The sequence below is a fragment of the Otolemur garnettii genome, unplaced genomic scaffold, assembly GCF_000181295.1.
Source record: "Otolemur garnettii isolate 467f Iridium unplaced genomic scaffold, OtoGar3 scaffold00013, whole genome shotgun sequence".
Lineage (NCBI taxonomy): Eukaryota > Metazoa > Chordata > Mammalia > Primates > Galagidae > Otolemur > Otolemur garnettii.
The window spans coordinates 24,512,179-24,530,202 of NW_003852408.1; the positions used below are offsets into that span (position 1 = coordinate 24,512,179).

General features: G+C 39.0%; 1 protein-coding gene across 3 annotated transcripts in view; it reads right to left on the reverse strand.

The window, feature by feature from the left end:
• ADAM23 (ADAM metallopeptidase domain 23) overlaps nt 1-18,024 on the reverse strand; it is a 166,211-nt gene that overhangs the window by 69,990 nt on the left and 78,197 nt on the right. For all 3 annotated transcript variants that reach the window (XM_012802203.2, XM_003785110.3, XM_012802204.2), the window contains exons 3-5: nt 14,776-14,839; nt 2,784-2,866; nt 1,653-1,716 (exon numbers count right to left, since the gene is read on the reverse strand). In XM_012802203.2, the coding sequence (XP_012657657.1) occupies nt 1,653-1,716; nt 2,784-2,866; nt 14,776-14,839 (211 nt within the window). The remainder of the gene's footprint in view (nt 1-1,652; nt 1,717-2,783; nt 2,867-14,775; nt 14,840-18,024) is intronic.

The following is an 18,024-nucleotide window of genomic DNA, read 5'->3' on the forward strand; positions in this document are numbered from 1 at the left end:
TATTATAAAAGGGAAATCACAAACAGATTTCACTTATAAATGAGGATGCAATATGATAAACAACATATTAACATGTTGAATTAAAAATTAATGTTTAAGTAATGTACTTTGGTCAAAATTAAATACAATTTATATGAGAATTAGTCACTATTTTCTTTTCTTTTTTTGAATACATAATCATTTACTACTTGTTTGTTACAGAATACGCAAGACAAAATACAAATAGCAAACAAGATTTTTTTCCTTGTTATGGTTTTACCAAAGTCTATAAAATTTAATGTTTCTTCTGCTTCAAATTTAAAATGTATTCCATATTCATATACACATGGCCACGACCAAGAAACTAAAATTTATGTGCTCGACTGTTATTACTGGTAGCCTGGATGACTATTACTTGCTCCACAATTTACTTTATCCAAATTTGAAATCTCTTTTAAAGATGAAAAAATGTTTTCTGCTCCACTTCAAATGGCTGCAATATTCTGATATCACACTCAAAATACTATTTCCCCATTAGAGTTCTTTTCCCTGATCTGCTTTCCCTGTCCCTGCTGTTACCTCTCAGTGCCTTTATCTCCTGGTATTCTCCTCCATCCATCACCTCTCTCCATCCTAATGAGGTTACCCCCAAGCCTGGAGAACATTCTAGGCACACTCCTGCCTGGGGCCTTTGTATTTGCTCATCTCCTGGAATATTCTGCCAGCTCTCTAATTTCTATAAGCTCTTTACTCACAATTCACCTTCTCTTTGTGATCTTCCCTAGACAGCTTATATAAACGTTTAACTTGCCCCCTTCCTGGCTTCATTTTTTTTCCCTCCTTAGCTTGTATCACTATCTAACATGTCCTATATAATTACGTATTCATTCTGTATATTCCCACCTGCCCCTTATAAACTGTAAGCTCCATTAGGCTCAGGCTCTATGTCCATTTTGCCACTAATGTATTCCCAGCATCTAAAATAATACCTAGCATGTAGTAAGCCCTGGATAAAATAGCTGATGAATATCTATTGCATTTTAAATGTGGCTACATTTATTAGCAAGCAACACTATTAGAGCATATGATTTCTTGTCTAAATCACTGACTAATTCACATGACTCTAAACATTATTTTCTTTCTTATCTCTAAAGAAAACTTAACATTCTATAATGCAACCGTATTTCAGCCCACAAATTTCCCCACTGAAAATTCTCATAAAAGTTAAAGACATGCTTATAGTCACACAATTATCTGAGGAAGAATAAAAGCTGATTTAAAAAAAAAAAAAAAGAAACTAACCTGGATAAAACAAAATGAGCTCTTTTGAATGGGAAGGACTGGCCTTCCCTTCAGAAAACCTAAATCCGGTGCCTCTTATCAACCCTGACTGGTGTGTGGGCCTGGCTGTGCAATTTAAACTTCAAAACTCGTGACACCATTCTAAGTTTGCAGTAAGGTAGGTAACTTGTATTATGTACGGGGCACAACTACAACCGAGGCTTTACCTAACAAATGCAAACATTGTAACCTAATGGTTTGTACCCTCGTATTAATCTGAAATTCAAAAAAAAAAAAAAGAAAGAGATCTGTATTTATTTTCCCTTTCCTGCTCAAAGGCAAAGATGCCGGAAGAGTACAGACACCATCAGGAGAGTGTTTCATAGACTCACCTCTTCATGAATCAGCTCCAGCGGCTCTATCATGTACACATAGGTGTTATCTTCAAACATACCACTAGAACGAAGAAACCACACAGGGAGGGAATTTAAAAATACAGCAAATGGCAAGAAATCGCATGGGAGCCTCATTCCTGTGCCTTTAAAAGAAGAGATCCCTTTATAATCCCCCAAATCTAATTCATCTGTCTGTGGCCCTGGCACTCTCTACTAGATAGCATGTAGGCTATGAAAATTATAAAAGTACACGCCAAGAGCACATAGGTTATACCTGATGTAATTAATTTTTGAAATGAAACAGACAGAAGATTAACCTGGGGTGGGGGGATTCATACAGGGCAGTACCTCAAGTTATTATTCCAGAACAAGGTAAAACTAGTGCAAATTTCCGGTTAGGCCAATCCAGCCTCATCTAAATGAAAACATATGGGTCCTTCATAGATAAGAATAATCTAAAACCATCTGATTCTGAAGAGGCACACAGAGGTATCTTTAGGCTTATAAATTGTGAATTTCCATCAAGCAGTGTGACTGAGTCATACAAATCACATTTAATTTTGAGAGACAGGGAATTTTTATAAAGGGGTGAAAAGAAGAATTTCAATTTAAGATCTTTTGTCATCGCATGGCCAAAACTAGTTCTTTATATGAGGTGCTACCATGTTTGGGTGCCGACAGAGAGTTTTTTAAGAACATGCCTCTGTGTCAATGCCAAAGTATGTCCTCCTCTCTTTGTCACCTGCGCCCCCACTCTTGCCTGGCTAACTCCTACTTATCCTCAGGTCTAACTGATACAGCTTCTGCAAACCCCTCTGGGAAATCTCCCTGGGCCAAGTTTGATCACTTCATAAGCCCCTGTTCACCCCTGTTATCGCATCTTGCAAAATGGCAACTAAACACTAGTCTGTGTCATCATTTGTTTAATCTCTGAACCTCCTACAAACACTAAGTGTGAAAGAGGACAAGGGCTTTGCGTTCCTTGTGCACCACGGCATGTGCAGTCCTCAGCATGTGAGAAGCACAGAAGAGTCACTAAAATGAATATCTATAAAAACCAAAAGGGAAAGGGTGGACAAATCAGAGCAGTCATGGAGGGGAGGAGGACCCAGTAAGAGCCTCACGTACTGAAGTCCATTGCAAGTCGACAGGGCCACAGTGGAGTCCTTGACGCCCCTGATGGTTCCATGGTAGTAACAGTGCTCTCCGCCCTACAAAGCCGAAGGTTGACTGGTTAGAGCTTTGGCATTGTGAGTCACTCTCTGGATGCTTCAACAAAGCAAAAGAAATGCAAGGATGGGAATGTACGTGAACTGTGTACTGACAACCCTAGAAACTCCTCCTATACCAGCAATTCTCAACCTGTGGGTCGCGACCCCTTTGTAACAATGAAAATACATCCTGCATATCAGATATTTACTTTATGATTCATAACAGTAGCAAAATTACAGTTATGAAGTAGCAACGAAAATACTTTTATGGTTGGGGGTCAACCATGAGGAACTGTATTAAAGGGTTTCAGCATTAGGAGGCATTAGGAAGGTTAAGAACCGCTGTCCTATATGAAGTCACAAATAGGACCAGGCAATTTTTCAACTTTTCTATAACCAAATATGTGTGTTAATGAAAGAAAAAGAATTTAAAAGGAATGACACCAATATCACTGATAAAATTTATGTGTACTTCTCAAGCATGTTATTATAGGAGTAGGTAGTTACCAAACATTTAGGGAATAAAGACTTCTTCCTGACTGACACCCCAAAAGTGTTGTTTATAATCACTGTCAGTGATACGTCGTTGGATGGAAAACTATACAAAATCCTATGGCTTTCCTATCTTTTAAAATTAATTTCAGAGGAGTTTTTAGAAACAATACGTGAACTTATTTTTCCAAGTCAAATGGTATTTTTTAGAAAACACAGAAGTTTTCCTTCTCCCTCCCTCCCCACCTCCAAGGCAACCATGTTGAAGTCTTAACTGTTCCTTCTGGAGTTTCCCTATATGTTTTTGCATGGAGTATTTATTTTGCTGTGTCCTGATTACATTTTAGAAATTATCTTCCTCATATAAAATCTTGAAAACCCCTCTTGCCCCCAGTACATTCCAATATGGATTACTAGGTTTTGGTTAAAGTGCTACTTAGTTCACATTATGAGTAGGCAAATATTGTCCACAGCTGTGTCACTCTAATTCATTTTCTTCCTTGCTCCATTTTTAAATTTTTTGAGAATTTTTGCTTCATTTTCTTGTTTCCTTATTTTTTTCACATAGCACTTACACAGTCCCTATTACCTGAGAATATTCTTCGGTCAATATGGTCCAACCAGACAGCGTGTTACGTCCATTTGTCCCTGGAGACACCCCTCTTATTTCCCTCCACCCTCCTGCTTTCGTCCATCCTTGCCGCGTCCCAGGCCCCAGGCACAGCTGCCAACCAGGACTTCTCTGTGGCCTCCCAGAGCTCTACATTGGATCCTAGACCTCACGTCTTCCCCATTTGCAGATCTTGGCCCCCTATTTTGGAGGCACCTAGCCTCTGACACTCTCCTGAAGAAGTGTATCTTTCATGGAAGATAAATCCGGTGAGAACCTGCATGTATGAAAATCTTTTTCACTCCTCACACAAGATCCATAATTTGGGTGACTATACAGCGCTAGGTTGGAAATTATTTTCTCTTTGCTTTTCAAAGGCAGTGTGCACAGGCTTCGCGTTTCTAATGCTGCTGCTGAAACTTGGATATTATTCTAACGGTTGACCTTTACTATAAAATCTGTTTTTGCCCTTTGAGAAGACTTCAGGAAATTCTACGCAGCCCCATGTGTATGAAATCTCATAATGTGCCCGCGTGTGGGTCTTTGCTCCTTCATCGCACTGGGCACTCTGTTTTCCTTTAATTAAGAAAACCATACATTTTAGTTCTAGGGAGCTATTTTTTATTATTTTTCTCAGAATTCCCTTCTTTCTATTTTTTGCCATAAACTGAGGCCCCCTAGCAGACTAGGAAGGAAGGGGTGGTACCTGCTTTATGGGGTGGGGAGTAAATCACAGATTCAACTACTTACTCTTCACACAGACTTTCAAACAATCTTTCTACTCTCAGATGCCTTCGATTCCTGAGCTTTTCTGGGATAGTGACGTAAGTTGAGTTGCTTCTTCTCCCCACTCCCCCCCGTAGAATTTCGCACAGCTGGGAAAGCTCAGTTAATAGAGTCACCACTTCTTCATCTGCTTTTACAGACACTTCCCACCTGCTGTCTTCTCTTCTCTGGTTTTTGTCCTTGTGGGTTTATATCCTTCTTTATTCCTTAACTGTTATTTAGGTGGGTTATTAGGAGGGAATAGAGATACACACACATTTTTACAGTTGTCCCCTGGTAGACACAAGGAATTGGTTCCCAGGACCCCACATACACCCAAATCCCCCCACACTCGAGTCCTCGACCTCCACAACATTCCATTTTGATCCATGTTTCATTGAAAAACTATCCTCATGTAAATGGACCTGCACAGTTCAAATCCATGTTGTCAAAAGGTCAACAACACATACATACTTAATAAAAGGTTGCTTTTCTGTTTTCAAAAACAAACTTGCATGTAAAATCTGTATATGTTTGTATGTGTTAAGTTTCATTTGCATATGCAACTCTGGAACTTATAAGGGCAAAATGGAATCACACATCTTAGCAAATTGAGAATCCAAGTGAATATTCAGCAATTAAATTTGAGACTTTCCACATGATTCTAAAAACAGCCATAGGTAACTGTAAATTCCATCAAACCAGCTAGTTAGCACTTATATCACACCAAAAGGCTATCTTAAGTCAAGTGATTGTTAGAAGTAAATGCCCAGCAAACACAGTCATATGTACTTGACCTTTCTGAGAAAAGCAATTTCCAGATTTTCCTAAAAATAGTCATCTTTTCCTCAGAAAATATTTCCAATATGTTTCTTAGATATAAGCTTTATTCACTTGCAATGAAAACCAAAAGTTGATGCTCTCCCACTATTAGAGTCATTGTGACCTACTTGAATTAAAGGTGGCATGTTGTCTGAAGGAAAACGCAGATCTGAATGGGTAACACCCTATTTCCTGGACCTTATGCATTATAACACTTGAGGTAACATTCACCCCGATGTTTCCCATAAGAAAGCTTTAATTCAGTGGTTCTCAGCCTGAGGGTCACAACCCACGGGAATTGTAGTAAAGGGTTGCAGCATTAGGAAGGTTGAGAACCACTGCTTTAATACCTAAGCAATTCAGCAGTTCCCAATTGAGTACTAGCAGGAGTAGCAGAGGATTTTCTGAATTTCTTATTATGAAATTTATACCAAGACTTCTTGAAGTATTACAGAAAAATACTATTTGGCAACTCTTCAGACCTATGCAGCAATTTATAAATATGACTGCAGATATCTCGTATAAAATAAACCCTTAGAGAGAAGCAACTCCTCTTGGGTAACAAGCATAGCAGTAGTGGGCCAGCACAGACAGCCTGTTTCCAGAGGGTATCAGTAACCATGACTTTGGATAGTCAGCCCCAGGCATCCCTTCCACTCAAGGACTCAGCCACCTTGAACAACCCTATTCACAGTCACCCCCATCTCCACGTACAGCAGGGAGTCAGGCACCAAGTGCTAACGGGCTTTGCTAGTTCTTTGTTCTTTGCCAAGATAGCAAAAAAAAAAAAAAAGAAAGAAGACAAAAAAGAAAAGGGTTTACCAGAAACAGCAAAAAGCCAAAATGAATTTCACATCTTCAGGCTCTCAAGCTACTGTTTCTTTCTTCAATGAGAAAGAATTCAGACACCTTAAGAAAGGTGGCTAGTGTCACCACATATGAGTGGGTCACAGATGTGTGACTTGGCAGAGGGTAGCAAGGAGAACCCAAAAGGGCTAATTCAGCACGCATCACAAGCCTCTGTCCATCCCCACAGACATCCGTATTTAATTAAATTCAACAAAAACGAAGCATCTGATAAGGGGAAGTTATTGGCTATTCAAAGGAAATTAAAAATCCTAGTCGTGGGCTAGGCACCTTTCTCAACCTACCATTTCCACACAGCTGAACACTCCACAAGCCAGACAAAGCTCAAATAATAACCCTGCTCCACAAGTTTGCCAAGCTCAGAATCCTTCAAGTAATGGAACACTAGAGCCATGTGCATCTTTTTTTTTTTTTGAGACAGTGTCTCACTTTGTCCCCCCCAGTAGAGTGCCACGGTGTCAGAGCTCACAACAACCTCTGACTTTTGGGCTCAAGCTGTTCTCTTGCCTCAGTCTCCTGAGTGGCTGGAGACTACAGGCACCCACCACAACACCCGGCTATTTTAGAGATTGGGGGGAGTGGTCTCACTCTTGCTGAGGCTGGTCTTGAACTTGTGAGCTCAGGTGATCATCGCCTGCCTTGGCCTCCGAGAGTGCTGGGATTACAGGTATGAGCCAGCACACCTGGTCTGCCATATGCATCTTTTAAAACACTTCCTACTCAGAAATGACTGAGGATTACAACTTTGTGACATTAGTGATAACATCTGGGGAGGGCGGAGATTTGTCTCCCTGATAGCACTAACCTAGTAAGAGAACTGTTTGATTCTACTTTAATGGAAATAGAATAAATGATTTAGATTTAACTTTTTTAAATTACCCCACCTTTGTGTCTGTTTAATTACCTCATTTGCTTCATAAAGTTCAGTCGGTGAATTCTTATTATGTTCATAGCTTAAGAAATTCCCATAAACTTGGACATACATAATGAACAAGCACTGATACTTTCAAGGGACTCCTGAAGGTCTAGATAAACATTTTGAAAGAAACTACATAGGCCTTAACTAGGAAATGTGTATATTATGATATCCAGGATATTCATATAGCATGATATCCATAATATATGATAATATGATAATATATGAATATCCATATTCAGAATGCATATCTTTAAATATTTCAACCTCATCAATTAGCAGGATGTGCCAATCTATTTTAAAAATTAGTGAGCTGATAGCAAAAGAGATATGGAAAAAAAAGATATCTATAATTGGACACATATACCACCAAATTCTGCAAAATAAGGAAATGAAAAAAATAATTTTAGAGAGTTGGGGAACTTGAGACTTGAACACCAAGTTTAATTATTTGCCTTCATTAAATTCAGTGGGGGAAATGTTCTTGCAGTAGTTTAATAAATAAAGTATTAGAACAGTTTGGCTGTACCAATGCTATATCAATTTTTAATAGTTCATATAAATTATACTATTCAAACTTAAAATAGCTTTGTGAGGAGCCAGTGTCATGTTCTCGCTTGATTTCATGAGGCACTTTCAATCCCATGTTCCTTTCAGATTCCACAAATATACTTAGAATGTTGCCTGGAAAGCAGTAATTATTTCTACTTTACACTCAAATTTTAAGTAACTGATAATCTTGCAGTTTAATAAGTGGTTTGGTGCGGGTAGTCTTATTTTCTCTGTTATTACTTAAATGATTTATTATCTACCCAGTGGTGAGCAACTTTTTTCAAAAAAATGGATATAAATTCAAAGACTAAGAAAAAACACTCTAGTATACACAGAAGTAAAAATGTCATTTTAATGTAATGTAAATTACACACTTTAAATTATCTAATTTTTTGGTTAGGAGAGGACACACAAACATAAATTTTTAACTCTAATTTTGGCAAGCTGAAAAGGTAGGAAAAGAAGAAAGGAAAATGGACAAAGAAAAATAGTCTGGGAAAATTCACAAAACAGTAAGAAAGAAAGAGGGGATGGGAGAAAGGAAAAGATGCAGAAAAAAGGGAAGAAAGAAAAAATGAGAGAAGGGAAGACAGGCAGACCTAGGTGGCTGTCAATACCCCGATCAGATTCAGGCAGCTCCACCAGCTGCCGCAGGGCCCACCCCTCCCTCACACACGGAAGCAGCGGGGTCCTCACAACACTCCCTCTTCAGATCTCAGCACAATCCCTGCTCTCCTGCTGCCAGAAAGCCTGAGGAGGGAGCTGAAGCTGAGCTAAGATGGTGTTTGATAAGGGAAGTACAAAGAACATTCTAAAAGGGCATATGGTTATAGCGATAAAGAAAAGAACAAAGGCAAGAAGAGAATGGAGAAGAGGGGGGGATTTATCTGTTTGATTCATTGATACGACATCTAGAACCGAGACTAGGAACTAGACTAGGTCATAATAAGAGCTAAATCAATATGGTTTTGATTTTTTTGATTTTTTTACAAATTATATATTTCTTAAATATACAACATATTATTTTATTATAGTGAAATGATTACTATAGTCTGTTGTGTATGTGTGTAGTAAGAACACTTGAAATCTACTCTTTTAGCAAATTTTCATCACATGGTCTGTCTGACTGCAGTCTTCATACTGTACATCCCATTGCTAGACTTAAAGCCTGGATATCTGCAACTCTGTGCCCTTTACCCACGTCTCCTCATCCCTACCTCTCTAATCACCCCTTCTACTCATGCTAATCACTGTTCTCTCTGTTTCTATATACTGGACATTTTTTATTCAACATATAAGTGAGATCATGCAATATTTTTCTTTTCTGACTTATTTATGTACATATACATACATATATGTGTATATATATACATACACAAAAGAATATTATTGAACCTTATAAAAGGAGATCTCACCATCTGCAACAATGTGGATGAACCTGGAGGACATTATGCTAAGTACATTTGTTTAATGAATGCATAGGAATTGTTTATTCATGAGCGTGAGTGACAAGACCACTCTCAAAGGATTCTAATTTGATGAAAGGAGTGAGTAAATAAAGCCCTGTTCCCCACATAATGGTTTTTTTTTTTAGATATAATTCATAAACCATAAAGTATACCTCCTTAAGGTATAAAATTAAGTGGTTTTTTAGTATATTCGTAGAGCTGTGCACCCATCATCACTAGCTAATTCCAGATTGTTTTCATCAACCACTAAAAAACAAAAGTCTGTGCCCATTAGCACTCAGTCCCCGTTTCTCCTCTCCTCTGCCCCACCAGCCCTTGGCAACCACTAGCCTACTTTCAGCCTCTGTGGATTTGCCTATTCTAGACATTTCAAATAAAGCAAATCATACAATATGTGGTTCTTTGTGTAGGACTTCATTCACGTAGCATGATGTTTACAAGAGTCATCTATGTTGTAGTACAGATCCATGCTTCATCCCTTTTTATGGCTGAATAGCAATTCCATTTTGTGAATATACCATATTTTCTTTATTCATTCTTCGATTGAAAGACATTTGTTGATTGTTTCCAATTTGGCTATTGTGAATAATGCTGCTATGAACATTTATGTAGAAGTTTCTCTGTGGACATATGTTTCCAATTCACATGGGTTATACCTAAAAGTGGAATTGCTGAGTCATATGGTAACTCTATGCTGAACTTTCTAAGAAACTGTCCAAATGGTTTCCAAAGCAGCCACACCATTTTATATTCCCATATGCAGTGCATGAGGGTTCCAATTTCTCCACAATCTCATCAGCATTTGTTATTGCCCATCATTTTAATTTTATCCATCCTAGTGGGTGTAAAGTCGTATTCACCCAAAAGCATAGGAAACAAAAGCAAAAACAGACAAGTGAGACTACATCAAACTAAAAACCTTCTGCACAGCAAAGTAAACAATCCACAGAGTAAAGAGACAACCTACAGAATGGGAGAGAGTACTTGCAAACCATACACGTGATAAGGGTTAATATCCAAAATATATGAAGAACTCAAACAACTCAATACCAAGAAAACAAATAGCCTGATTAAAAAATGGGCCAAGGACCTGAAAAGACATCTCTCAAAAAAGAAATACATACAATGGCCAAAAAGGACATTGGGAAGGTGTTCAGCATTACTAATCATCAGAAATGCAAATACAAACCACTGTGAAGGCCTGGCTCAGTGGCTCACACTAGCACTTTGAGAGGCCAAGGCAGGAGGATCACTTGAGGACAGCAATTCAAGACCGGCAACATGGCTCGGCGCCTGTGGCTCAAGTGGCAAAGGCACCAGCCACATACACCTAAGGTGGTGGGTTTGAATCCAGCCAAGGCCCACCAAATAACAATGACAGCTGCAACCAAAAAATGGCTGGGCATTGTGGCAGGCACCTGTGGTCCCAGCTATTTGGGAGACTAAGGCAAGAGACTCGCTTGAGCCCAGGAGTTGAGGTTGCTGTGAGCTGTGATTTCACTGTACTCTACCCAGGGGGACAGCTTGAGGCTCTGTCTCAAAAACAAACAAAAAAAGACCAGCAACATAGGGAAATTCCATCTCTATAATTTTTTTTTTTTAAATTAGCCAAGCATTGTGGCATACCTGAGTCAGAGCTATTCAGGAAGCTAAGGCAGGATGATCACTTGAGCCCAGCAGTTGGAGGCTGCAGTGAGCAGTGATCACACCACTCTACTCCACCCTGGAAAATGAGATCCCGTCTCTTAACAAAATAAAACACACACAATGAGATAACACCTCACTGCTCTGAGGACAGTTATTATCAAAGTGACAAAAGATTACAAGCGTTGGGGAGGAGGTGGAAAAAAGGGAATCCTTGTACACTGTTGGTGGGAATGTAAATTGGAACAGCCATTATGGAAACAATAGACAGGTTCTTCAACAAATTAAAAATAGGAAAGAAATATGAAAAAAAGTAAAAAAAAAAAAAAAGAAAGAAAACATGAATCTCAAAGAGAAATCTGCACTGCCATATTCACTGCAGCATTATTCACAACAGCCAAGATACCAAAACAACCTAAGTATCTATGGACAACTTGTATATACACAATTCCTATACATGCAGTTTGAGCTGCACATCTTAAATGTATAGAATTCCTATTTTTCAGTCATACCTTGATAAAACTAGAAAAAAAAAACTGTTCACAAAGGCCCACATATTATGATTTTATTTATGTCTAGAATAGGCAAATCTATAGAGGAAAAAAAGTAGATCGGTGGTTATCTACAAAGCTGGTGAGAGAGAGGGTGGAGAGCCACTATTGATAGGTTGGGGGGGGTTCTTGGTGAAGTAATGGAAATGTTCTAAAATTAGATTATGTTGATGGATGCATAGTTCTCTAAATATACTAAAAAAATTTAATTATAAACTTTATGGTATATAAATTACATTTTAAAAATTTTATTTAAACAAAAGAAAAAAATCAGTAAGTTCTTTTTAAATTTAGTTTTTAAAAAATCAATCAAGTTGTTTTATGGCATACTAGGTTCAAAGCCCTGGTAGGAAGTATCATAAAAGCAACTAGTCTGTTCGGTGTAAAACAAAACATCTTTCTTACCAATTGCTACCTAGTGGTTATATTATATACTTAATTTTTTGACCTGTCCAGTTCCTATACATACTTCACATGAAAAGAAACCCCTTTAACCCACTTCTGCCCAGTAAAAGCCAAGACATTTCTAGCAAGAACTGGGAGCAAGGGACGAGCTTGGTAATGGTAAAGTGGGAAAACCCATACACTCATCTTTTCAAAGTGTGACTTCATCATTTTGTTTGAAGCTAATTTCTAGAATATTGTCACTGTCCACATAAATATTTAACTTCATAGTCAAAGAGGCTGTTTTTCTCTGTCATGTGACTAATACTTGTGTGTGTGAGTTTGTGTTTTTCATGTGCATGTCCTTTAGCTGAAATAGCTTGAGATCTTTGGAAGAAAGGCCACATACTGTGTAAAACCAAGTTCATTCTCACCATTCTTATAATTTCCCCTTTTGTACTTTCGTACAAAAATTTTCCTAAATAACACAGAAGGCCATGTTTATGAAGTTTATTTACAAATCCTTTAAAAATATGTGTGTAATGGTAGTGGAACTGTGAATTCATGCCAACTTTCAGAAAGAAATTTTGTTAATAATATTTGGCATAAGTACCAAAAGCCTTTAAAAAGGTACCAACTCCTTGACTCAGGAAATTCTGTTCTCAGAATTAATCCTTAAGCAACCCTAAGGATATATTCAGAAGGAATTCGGAAGGCCTTTCCTTAGAGTTATTTGTATAGTGAGGAAGTAGAAACAATCTAAATGTAAGCATGAAATTTTAAAGCAAATTATAACTAATGAATTAGAAAATTATTCCGTTTTTAAAAATAAATGTTTAGAAATTTATTTAGTGCATGCTGAAGTATTTATAACATTGTTAGATTTTTTAAATCCTGCTCCAAGACAGTAGCACCGTGTGATCTTGGGTTTGGGGGGTGTGTGTATGTAAAGGTACATAAAAAACAGATGTTCATTCATTATCCATGAAGCAAGTATGTTTGGATATATGAACTGTTTGAGAAAATGGGTCATCTGTGAGAGAAGAGCAGTGAACACAAAAAGAAACTGCCAGAGTTGAAATGCTTTTTGTTTGAAGTTTTAGTTATAACGTATATGAAATTTGAACCATCTTATTAATGATAAAGGCTCCTTTTGGGACCTCAAATGACCTCTGGAGGCCAATTTGCTATTCTGCTTCTTAAAAAAAAAAATGACCAAGCTTCTTAGTGAGAAATTTGGATCAGGTTACTGCGTTCTGCAAAGGTGGCTCAGCTGCTGAGTCTATAAAGTTCTGTGCAATCTTGTCTACTCCAAGCTCATGATTCAGCAACTGCAGTGTTCAGGGCCCTGGCACAGCTGACAGAAGCTTTGACTTGTACAAATGCCAGAAGCTCCATCTTGCACTTGATTAAGCATTTCTGCTCACTTTCCACAGCAGTAACTTTGAGGGAGCTTCAACAACCCTCAAGATGCAACTTCAGGCAAGAACTGACAACTAGGAAGAATAATATATGAAAGATCTTAATCTGTGGTATGAAATTCCAAGTCTGGAACACACTTGAAATTATCAATATGTCAACTGTTAATTAGACAGTTACAAATCCTGAGCAATGCTATGGCCTCCAGGGCAATAATTACTATTATGGCCACCTATAAATTATTTGTTAAGAAACTATCAGACTGAAAATTTGAGTTTTCTATGCTGCATAACTCAGCAAATCCATATGTGAAAAGTGCCTTTTTTTTTTTTTTTTTTTTGAGACAGAGGCTCAAGCTGTCCCCCCAAGTAGAGTGCCATAGCATCACAACTCACAGCAACCTCCAACTCCTGGGCTCAAGCAAGTCTCCTGCCTCAGCCTCCCAAGTAGCTGGGACCACAGGCGCCTGCCACAACGCCAGCTATTTTTTGGTTGCAGCTGTCATTGTTATTTGGCAGGCCCAGGCTGTATTCAAACCTGCCACCTTAGGTGTATGTGGCTAGCGCCTTAGCCACTTGAGCCACAGGCACTGAGCCAAAAGTGCCACTTTTATGCCAACACTTGTTAGCTGTCTAGAAAAAAAAATCCAGCAATTTTTTGTGTTCCCATTTTATTTGTTTCCCTCTGTTTCCTCTCCCACGCCCCTGGCATCTGTGGATACTGCTTAGGGTTAGCGGCACTCTGTTGACTCCCTAAAAGTCAGAGTTTCCTTACAGATCCATTCCAGAGATTTTCACCCTAATGAAAATCAGAGTGTTTCTTGCATACAAATTCTCTCTCTCTCCTACTTTAATCTAAATCCACTTGCTCCTTATTGATCCTCCATGAAGAGAAGAAAAGTTAATCTCCAGCTGAAGGAAATTCAATTACCTTTATATTACAATGCTCAGTGGCACTGAGCAGGTTTATTTGCCCTCTCTTTGTCTCAATTTCTTCTGTTGTACAGGATAATAAAAGTCACCCCACTGTTCTGAATGTTCTCCCCAAATCTTATTTCTCCACCTGTTCTCTGCCCTTCCTGGTAAACAATCATTCTAGTAACCCACTCAGTCTTCTAAAGCAGATTTGATGACCACAAGCCTGGTCCTTCTTGATCTACTACTTTATGAAGTTGATAGGGAACCATACAGTTCTTTATATCATCACATAAGGCACCATGTGTATAACTAAAACAATAAACAGCTCTTGATTGTCCTAAAATCTTTAACGTTGTCTCAAACATCTCTAACTTTTAATAAATTTCTCCACTAACTCTGAGGCAGGTGATTTTACTGAGATAGACATCAGAACAATGCCGTGTGCATTGATCAGTTCCATGAAAAGTACACCACAGGATTTCCGGACGCTAGTAACCATACCTTAGAGTATTGCGGTTTCCCATTTTCGTAGTGAATCTCCACATAATCAGAAGACAACAAACCACTACAAAGGAAAGAAAATAGAGTGATTTCTGCATCCAAGACACATGGAGGTTTAAAAATAACCAGCTCAATAAATGAACATGAGCAGCATGCAAACCACGAATGGCTGCGGTCCACAGCTAGGATAAAAACAGGTTAGCAGCAGCCTCAGCCTCAGACTCCATCCAGGAACAAACCATTCCCCAGTCTGTTAAAAGAAGATAAGACATAGACGATGTAAGGGTGAACTTTCAAACACAAACGATTCCGCATCTAATTGATACATTAATTAATATGGAACAAATCAAAAGGCAAGTGACAGGAAGCTATTGAAAAATCAGACAACTATGCTGTAATTGAAATTCCATAAAATGTAATCACTGAGGAAGGCCAGAGAGTAAATAGTAAGGTTTTGTAGGCCACATGGTCTCTGCTACAACTACTCAACCCTGCTGTCATGTCATAAAGCAGTAACCAAAGGAGCACAGCTGTACCCCTAGAAAACCTGATGGAGCCTGGAATGTGAATTTCACAGAATTTTCAGGTATCGTGAAACGTGATCTATTTCTTTCAACCATTTAAAAGTGTAAAAAACCTCTCTAGCTTACAGATTGTACAAAAACAGCTATAACCAAATTTGGCCAATGGGTCATAGTTTGCCAACCCCTCGTCTAAAATAATGATTAAGAACAGAATCTGAAATCAGATGGAACAGGCTAGCCCAACCCCTCACTCGTGGTGGAACCACATTCATGTGTCAAACGGAGACAGTCAAGAGTGTGACTCTCATGGGACATTGTGAGGTTTATAGGAAACCACAAATATGTAACACTTCATCCAGAAACCAGCACTGAGTGCACAGTAACAGGCATTGAGGATGTCATTATTTTTATTTGAATTCTACTTACCAAGACATGTTTCTCCCTATACAATGTGGAAATACAAAATGTGCCTGACAGTTACTGCATCTAGTTTCCTGTTTGGGCTCTGCCACTAGCAATACTGATAACAAATGATAACTCACATTTCCTGAGCACTGTTCTAAGGGCTATCAAGGTACTAACTCATTTAATCCAGCTGGTAACTGAGGACAGAGGAGCAAGCCCCATTGAGGCCAGTTGTGTGCCCTACATTTGGGTCATTATTTCCTCTTATGCAAAATGAAGGATTGGAACAGAAGACTGCTAAGGTCCCTTCCTGCTCTAGCAGTCTGATTTCCCATGATTCTGCCTAGTAGTAGGCTTTCTACATAGGAAACCTGGATGCTGATAGGAGAGGAAGGCTTTAAGCAGGAGACTGGGAAACAGCAGGGAGAAGAAGGGGGAGGACGCCTTTAGAGCGAGCTGTGCAGCCATTGGTCACTGGCTGTTGCTAGGCCCTGGCAATGCCAGGGGCGGGACTTCCCCTGGGGATTGGGCAGAAAAAAATAAAACACCAGCACAAATAAAGGGCCAATCAATAGAGACCAGTCAATTAAGATGTAAAGAAACCAATCAGCGTAAGTCATGAGGTTTGAAGGACCCAATCAGTGTTTGCCAGCAGGTTAGGAAGCAGACAAAGCATAAAAGCCCAACCCACCCAAGCTGCCAGGGCAACCAGCTCCCCATCCCCCATTCCATAGTGTTGGAAGCTTTCCTATCTTCTAATAAACTATTGCTCTGTCTCTACTGCTTGCCTGTGGTCCATGAGTTCATTCTTCTATTCCTGAGACCAAGAATCCCACCAGGAAGAGAAAAATCCAGTATCACTACTTCTTTAGCTGACTCAATAATTTTACATCATTTTGAGAGTTGCATCAGATGCACTCTAACCCAGCAAAGAGGGCTGGAAAGGGGTGCTTAGCACCAGTCAACAGAGTAACAGGGAGCCTCCTGTGTGCATCCAGCATGGTGTCCTGTGTGTCCCAAAGTACCTTTACAACAAGCAGAAGCTTATACTTTAGACATGTTTTCCTATTGGAATCATAGATCAAACATGTATCCATTGATGATTTTACATTTGAAACTGAATTATGGAATGTCTACACATTCTCTTCTAAAAATCAAAGTAATAGTAAAAGTAATGACAATACTTTACATACATGAGAATACCTGACAAGATGCAGAACGTCTTTCACTGTTTGTTAACTAATTCAGCTACCAGCACTGTGAAAATACACAAACAGGGCTGTATTCCTCTGATGAAAACTTCTGTCACACCAAAAGGCAGAGAGGTTTCCCTAACTGCGTTCTAATTACATCTCTTTACAGGTAAGTCATTATTTTCAAAATATTCAACCACACAATCACTGGAGCAATGTCTAAGAGTTGGAAACAAAGTTATTTTTGATCACTACTTTTGCTCCTCATTACAAGGGTAATTCTAACCATTATCATCAAATCTGATAAAGGTTACTTTAATTATCCCAGTCCCCCTCTTAAAGAACTGCTTTCTCCCATGGACATAACTATTCCGAGTATATCCTGTATTTGAGAATCTTAAGGCAGAGAAGCAGCTACTTTTCAGGGTGCCTGTGACAAGGACTGAGATGCCACCACACCTTAGGCCCCCTCCTCCTGCACCTGTCCACTCTTTCAGCTCCTATAAATAGCAGACCTCCCTTCTGCTCCAATCCTTCCTTCTGTCTGACCACAACCAGTCCTCCCTTGAAACTGCTCCTTTCCCTCATTGCAGTGTCCCCCACCTGCCATAATGCCTAGTGCATAGCAGGCCCTTAATAAATATTTGCTGAGGGAGCGAACGTCTACCAACACCTGCTGCCTGCCAGGCCTATGCCATGTGCTGGGAAAGAGATGAAGAATGCAACTCTCTGAAGTTGAAATGAAGCACACTCAGCACAAATGCACAAGATTGGTCATGTTACTCTAAAATATTATTGGCAACTGAAATGTAATCTAATTAATTATAAGTAATTGAAGTAATGTTGAAATGAAATTTGGGATGACAGACAAATATTAGTGAAAAGGAAGCACGGCACAGTTGATTGTGCAGAGGTGTCTCTCCAGCCCCACCAGCAGAGAAGACACGGATCATCTCCATCTCCGCGTGACTGAACTCCCTGTTGCAGATGCTCTCTGAGTCCTTTCCTCTCCCTCTATTCTCTTCAGTTTCTCCAGTACAATTTTCTGCTAGAAACACAATGTTCTAAATGCCAATATTCATCTGTTTAGCAACTGGGGACCCAAACAAAAATTAGCATTTTACTTT